Below are 6,968 nucleotides of genomic sequence, written 5' to 3'. Positions count from 1 at the left end.
AGCCAGGATGGTCTCGATCTCCTGACCTCGTGATCCGCCCGTCTCGGCCTCCCAAAGTGCTGGGATTACAGGCTTGAGCCACCGCGCCCGGCCCTGTCTTCTCTTTAGTAACATCCTGAGACGTACAGGAGCCATGCGTCCTCTGCTGAGTTGACACAGTGTACACTGATCTCAGGCCGACCCAGTCATCTCTGTGTCTTTTCCTTGGTTCTGTAAATCTGGGCACATTATGGATCCTGTCTTGAGTGGATTTTGGTAGAATTTTATTGTGATCGATCAAATGAAACAGTTATCACCTCCAAGCCACCCACAGGCAGCTGCTTCAGGAATGACTTGATGCTCCATTAGACACTTGACGCTCCATTAGACAGTGATTTTAAAATAAGCACAATGGAATAGTCCTCCTTCCTAACGAGGTACAAGGAAATTGGCAGGAAAATGGCCCTGTAGACACGTTTTATCTAATCACCTCATCGGTGGGTGCTCACTAACCTGTTCCATTCTTTCAACATACTGACCAGCCAGGTATTTTCAGATGCTCATGATGTGTTCTGGTCTTGAGTATGCATTGTAGTTACACTTGGAAAAAGCAAAGTTAAATGGTGATAAAGGAGAATCATAATGAAGGCTCGCCAAAAAAGTGCATATTCTGAAATATTTTCAGAATATTTAAAATTTTACTATTTGTGATGTACTTTGATACTTAAGAAAAATGCATATATTTGGAACAATTAGCCAAGATAATTATATATATGTTGTAATTGAATTGTGTAAATAATTAGGTCTTTGTAAATAACTGACCTTGCACTTTTGACCCAGATGGCCTCCATTTGGAAATTATTTTAAATGATTAAGAATCAGCAGTTGGCCCTGTGCTTGCTGAGTTGTTTGTAAACATATTTTAACCAGGTTGTAGTGTCCTCCGTTGGTGCATCGCACTGAAGCTGCCTGGCTCTGGCACCCTTGACCCTGACGCTGCCAAGATGTTGTGATAAGAATAGAAAAAGAAAATTAGCCGCTGGACTGGAAGTGTGGAGGGCACTGGGCACCTGGCAGGAGTGGGGACAGGTAGCTGAGGGCATGGGGTGGCAGAGGAGAGGTAGGACCAGGACCTGGAGACAGCCGGGACAAGGATGGAGGGGCAGAACCGTCAGGCACAGCCGGAGCCAGGACGTAGGGGGCTCAGGGGACACAGGCTCCGCTGGAGGATCAGGATAAAAGAAGTTGAAGGTTCATTCTGATTGAAGGAGACTAAAGGAATAGGAAACTGGATGTGATGCTTCATCCTAAATTGGATCCTGGGCCAGGACAAATATGATACAGGACATTACTGGGACAGTTATCAAGGCGTGAGGAAGGCCAGCCAGTGAATGACAGAAGTCAGCGATGGGACGCTTCTGGTTGGGGAATCGCTATGGTGATGTGTGAGTGTCTCCATCTGAGGGTGGAAGGGCAGGATGTCTGAAGTTACGCTTGAGTGTTTGAGGACATGCAGGAGCACCCCCAGACAGAGAGGCAGGGGCGGGCAGGCTCACGGGGGCAGACAGCCTCGGGGGCCAGGCAGCAGCGGCTGCTGAGGGAGTGCAGGGCCCACCAACTTCTCAGCAGAGTTCTTGCAACTTTTCTGTAAGTTTGAAAAAAATACATTAAGTGACTGGTCAAAAATAAATATTTTCTAACTCTTCTCTATTAGTTTTTAGGGCCACCTGGAGTGATTTTTCAGCTACTATGTACATTTTTAGCACTTTGCCCTTTCAATTACTTTAAAACCTCTTTTTGCTGGCCGGGCGCGGTGGCTCACACCTGTAATCCCAACACTTTGGGAGGCTGAGGTGGGCGGATCGTGAGGTCGGGAGATCGAGACCATCCTGGCTAACACGGTGAAACCCTGTCTCTACTAAAAATACAAAAAATTAGCCGGGCGTGGTGGCCGGCGCCTGTAGTCCCAGCTACTCAGGAGACTGAGGCAGGAGAATGGCGTGAACCTGCGAGGCGGAGCTTGCAGTGAGCCAAGATGGTGCCACTGCACTCCAGCCTGGGTGACAGAGCGAGATTCCATCTTTTAAAAAAAAAAAAAAAAAGTCTTTTTGCTGGTATCCCATTTTTCCTGTCTGCTTACATTTTTCATGAATTTCAGATTTGTCTCTGGCCCCAACCACAGGCAGATTGTTCAAATATGCATGTTTCTAGTCACTTGTGCCCCAGGGGAAATTTTACAGCTTCTTAGGACGTTTTGAAGCATGTTTGCCCATTTTTTAAAACTTTTCCTTTCAAACTTAAGACCCTGAGCATGCAGCAGTCAGGAGCGTGTGGCAGCCAGGGGCGTGATGTCCATGCACCTGTGTCCACTGCGATGGCCACCTGGGGTCTCACTCAGCCTTCAGGTCGTGATGGGCACGTGCTGGGAGAAGCCTGGCCACTAGGTCCCAGTGGCTCCCGAAGTGCCTGGAGCACCTCCCTGAAGTCATGTTTTGAGAAAGTCAACAAAAGCATCACCAAACAAGAAAAGCAGGCATAATGGGCTAAACCTTACTTAGAAATAAAGATTCTAAGTGATCTGAGGGGAAGCAGAAATGTTGATTAAATGTGGTGAGATTACCCTGTGTACACATACAAAAAGTCCCTACAAAGTGGTAAGGCCTATGTGGGAAGGTCACGCGTGTCTGGCGGGGCCTGCGTGGGAAAGTCAGGTGCGCCCGGCGGGGCCTGTGTGGGAGGGTCCCGGTGTGCTTCTGGCAGTGTTGTTTCCATTCCCTCCGCGTGTAACTGCTTTGCGTGCCGCAGCGTAGAAGCCTAGCGTGGTGCAGGTGGGGTGACAGGAATTGTTTGGATTGACAGGGAATATGGTGGCCATGGAGGATCTGGGCACCCCACCCCCCACCACCCAGGTGCTCTTCACAGAGAGGCGCCATCACTGGCTTTGAGTGAGTCATAGAGGAATGGCGTTGATGGTAGCTGCTAAAGCGATTTCTTCCTCTACCAGAGGCTCCACCAGTTAAAGAGATGACCCTCCATGACCTCCCGAGCCCAAGATTGGAGTTGTCCGGAGACCACGCGTCTAACGAAGGAGCTGTGAACGCTCAGGGCCCAGAGGGGGCTGTGATGAAAGAGAAGGCCGGCTTTCTCCCGCCTGTGGAAAAGCCAGACCTGAGTGAGCTCAGGAAGTCTGCTGACTCCTCAGAGCAGTGGCCCAGCGAGGAGGAGATCAGGCGCTTTTGGAAGCTGAGGCAGGAGATTGTTGAGCACGTGAAGACAGACACTCTGGGAAATCAGCTCTTACCGAGGGAATTACCTCCAAATCTCAAGGCGGCCTTGAACAGCGAGAAAGAACTGCCAAAGCCAAGACACGTTTTCAGGTAAAACTTAAAAGCAACAGGGATTTTCTTGATCTTTGCGAATTCATACAATTATTTTAAATTATCTTTTAAAACATCAGGTCCAGCTTTTAAAGTGTCCCTCCACATTGCTGCTGTTTACTGTGCGGCAAGTGCCGGTCCCGGGTTTAGGGTAATGGGGACCTGCATCAAGCCCAGCGCGTCTGTGTCAGAGCCCAGTCCATTCAGAAGCTGAGTTTGCCAAGGTTGAGGATGCGCCCAGGGAAAAGAAACACAAGTGACAGTAAGATCTATGGCCTGTGCTTTCTCCAGAGAGAGCTTTGAGAACGTCAGCGTTTAAAGGAGAAACAATGGGCAGCAGGGGAAGGAGGATAGAAAAGTAAAAGTGGGGGCAGGTCGTGAGCCAAGTGGTCACATTCCTGTGGGGCTTCGATCAGCGCTCACTGAATCCACATTTTACCTGTGAAAAGAGAGGAGTTGGGGGAAAGGTCAGTTATGCAGAAAATAAATGGCAGCTACCTGGGGACAAAAGGAAGGCAGTCATTGTGCGGCCCGCTTCCCAAGCTTACCTTTCCCTTTGGCACAGTGAGTTTGGGGCCGAGATTTTATTTTCCTTTCACACCCAGGGCGAGGGTCCCTGGAGAACAGGCTCTGCAGAGGCTACATGAGAGAAACACTGAGTCATGGGTGCGGCAGGGCGTGCGCCTACACATATAGGAGGTGTGTATCTGTGGTGTGCATGTGTGTGCCTGTGTGTGTATAAATATCTAGAGAGAATGCTGTAAAATAACAGTTGGTGAATCTAGATCATGCATTCTCGAGAGGCACATTGTCATAGCCAAGGGAACAACAATGGCTTAAGGGGGGTGCAGATTCTGGGAGGCCGTGGTGGTCTGTGGGCCCTCAGGCTCCACGCAGCAGCCAGCATGGGCAGGCGCACGATGGCACCAGACCTTCCTGGAGGCGTCGGCATGGAGCGCTCACGGCCCTGATCTTTCAGCTGTCCTGTAGGTTTGAACATTCAAAACAGAACAAAACAAACCTTGGAAGCATTACTAACAAATTAAAGTATAGGATGTCCTGGCAGCACGCACGGCAGGTTCCCAGTTTCAGTGAGGCCTCGGAGGCTCCAACACACTCGTGATATTCTCAGTCCACACAGTTGCGCGGTGAAAGGGCAGGAATACGCTGGGCCTGCTGCTTAGAATCCTCTTTTCTCCCCTCCTCCCTTCATTTATTTATTTGTTGTTAGGAACTCTAATAATAGTTAATCCAAGTGAATTGTGGTATGCTTATTAGTAGTACTTACAATTTGATCAATACGTCAGATTTGGATACTAGACCCTAGCCTTCGGAGATTGCTTTGGGTGGCTTGGGAAGTTGGAGCAGAGAACTGGAGCCTCTGGCAGGAAGCCTCAACCTGGAGCCCGTGCCCCATGGTTGGGTGGGCCCTGAATGTTGTCTTCCCCCTCTGCTACCTCTGCCCAGAGTGAGCCATAGAGAGCTGCTCTGCCTCAGCTTTCCCACGGGGGTGGTTGTGATGTCACATGCATTATCGGGGCCTCAGTTTCCCCACTTGGTCAGGTTGTCATGGGGTCATAAGTATTAATAAGGAGAAGCTCTGAGATTATGGCCCTGGTCCACGCTCGGAATGGTGGCCCTTCCTGAGGGTCTGGGACTCGGGAAGCTGGCGCCGTTCTGTGTTCTCTGGCTGGGGAGCAGTGGGCATGGTGGGAGCAGCAGGCCCAGTCCAAGGTGACTCGCGTCGCCTGGGCCTGTTTATGAGGCTGAGTGCTCGTGTCCAAAATACTTACAAGAAAAGTAATGTTATGTAAAAATCGTAGGTAAATAATGGTCTGGTCCTGAAATCCCACAGTTATAATGGGAGGGAATAAAAGCATTCTGAAGTCATCAGACATGGAGCTGGAGTATGATGGAGCATCACTGCCCCAGCCTAATTCTGACATCCAGCAGGCCTTCCCCTGGGGCAGCTCCTCCACACTCCTCCAGACCCTGAGACCACAAGGGGAAACCTGGTGTTCCATAGAGCCCGGGCCACCTGCCCTTCCAAAAGCAGCAAGTTAAATAAAGGCCAGTGCCCAGCACGCAGCCCAGGTGACCCCTGTCCCATAGCACAGGCTGTGCCTGCCTTCTCTGCTCTGCTGGGACAGTCACTGCTGTTCCCGTGCAGACGGGGAAGGCGAGGGTGGGAGGTTGTGCAGCGTGGGGGCGGGGGTGCGGGCCAGCCTCCTGGGACGTGGCCACCAGGCATGATGCTTGGTTGTGGCCTCCCAAGATGTGCTGCTGGTGTGAGGCTTGCACAGGGCAGGTCTGGAATGGGATGGGCCTTTCTCCTCTGGGCGAGGTGTTGGTTCTGGAGGGAAGACCAGGCAGGGCTTCCCGTTGTGTTTCTCAAGCTGCTTTGGTGCAAGGGTTGTGGCGAGGAGGTGTCATGTTCTGGAACCTGGCTGGCTGTCAGTCCTGGGCTCAGAGCCCCTATCTCTGGCCTGGTTTTCCCCAGGCGTTTTCCCTGGGAGGAAACACCAGGGCACACCTATCAGCTCCCTCTCTTGGGCAGGGAGAGGGAGTCCCCAGCACCGTAAGGCCCCACGGTGTTACTGGCTGTCCCCTCTGCTGTACTGCGGGCTTCTCTCAAGCGGGACCCGGTATCTGACCCTGCCTGAATGTGTGTATGGGGGCCAGGCGCCTTCTGATGGCCTTGCCTGCCCCGCCCCTGCCCCCACATCACCCAGCAGCAGGATTCCGACCTGCTGTATCGTCACCCCGTGCACCTGAACTCCAGGCATGTCACATCCTCCAGCCCGGGTGAGCTGCTGGCCAGGACCCCTGCTTCTGTGGGCATCTGTCCAGCTCAGACAGGGGGTGGCATCGGTCTCAAGCAGGTCAGGTGCAGCTGCCGAGGCTGCATGTCCTTCAGGTGCATTTCCCAGGCTGACTGTCAAGCATCCCAGGAAAGTAGTTGGCTGGCAGTGGGCGCATTGGGACAATGTCGTGCTGCCATCCATGCATCTTCATTACATGTCCTGAAATCAACAGTCAAGACTGTGGACTCTGTGGGGTGACTGCAGCTTCTAGTTGTGGTAGTTGTTCTGATGAGCAGATGAGCCACAGGCCCTCCTTTTATATTTCACATGTTGTATGAGTTACCGTCACAGGGTTTTGTTAAACATTCGGCTAAAAATACTCTGTAATTTTAGAAGGAACATGGCCTCCTCCAGGGACATCTTACCCGACCTCTTGTCACCGTACCAAATGGCGATCCGAGCAAAAAGACTGGAAGAGAGCCGAGCGGCGGCGCTCCGAGAGCTCCGGGAGAAGCAGGCTCTGATGGAGCAGCAAAGACGGTGAGTCCACACAAGGCGGGGGTCCGCGCAGCTGGCCCAGTGCACCTGGAGCTGGGGCTGGGCTGTGATTTTATGGCAGCCCTTGTGGAAGTGTTTAGTTAGTTCTCCCCTCACTGATGCTGATCCAGGATCCGTCTCCTCCTCACCTGGAAGCCAAGCCGCACGTGCCCCTGTGGTCTGCAGCGCCGTGCATGGGCTCGCTTGTTTGCAGCCCCGAGGCCTCCGTGTGGGGCAGGCGCAGGTGCTCATGGTCTGCAGCGCCGTGCAT

General features: G+C 52.2%; 1 protein-coding gene across 4 annotated transcripts in view; it reads left to right on the top strand.

Moving 5' to 3' along the window:
- LRRC27 (leucine rich repeat containing 27) overlaps window positions 1-6,968 on the top strand; it is a 57,217-nt gene that overhangs the window by 28,624 nt on the left and 21,625 nt on the right. For all 4 annotated transcript variants that reach the window (XM_011980832.1, XM_011980834.1, XM_011980835.1 and 1 more), the window contains 2 exons: window positions 2,984-3,356; window positions 6,554-6,700. In XM_011980832.1, the coding sequence (XP_011836222.1) occupies window positions 2,984-3,356; window positions 6,554-6,700 (520 nt within the window). The remainder of the gene's footprint in view (window positions 1-2,983; window positions 3,357-6,553; window positions 6,701-6,968) is intronic.

Source organism: Mandrillus leucophaeus, unplaced genomic scaffold (assembly GCF_000951045.1).
Source record: "Mandrillus leucophaeus isolate KB7577 unplaced genomic scaffold, Mleu.le_1.0 Scaffold219, whole genome shotgun sequence".
NCBI classification, from domain to species: Eukaryota; Metazoa; Chordata; class Mammalia; order Primates; family Cercopithecidae; genus Mandrillus; species Mandrillus leucophaeus.
This window is presented reverse-complemented; position numbering and strand designations above follow the sequence as displayed.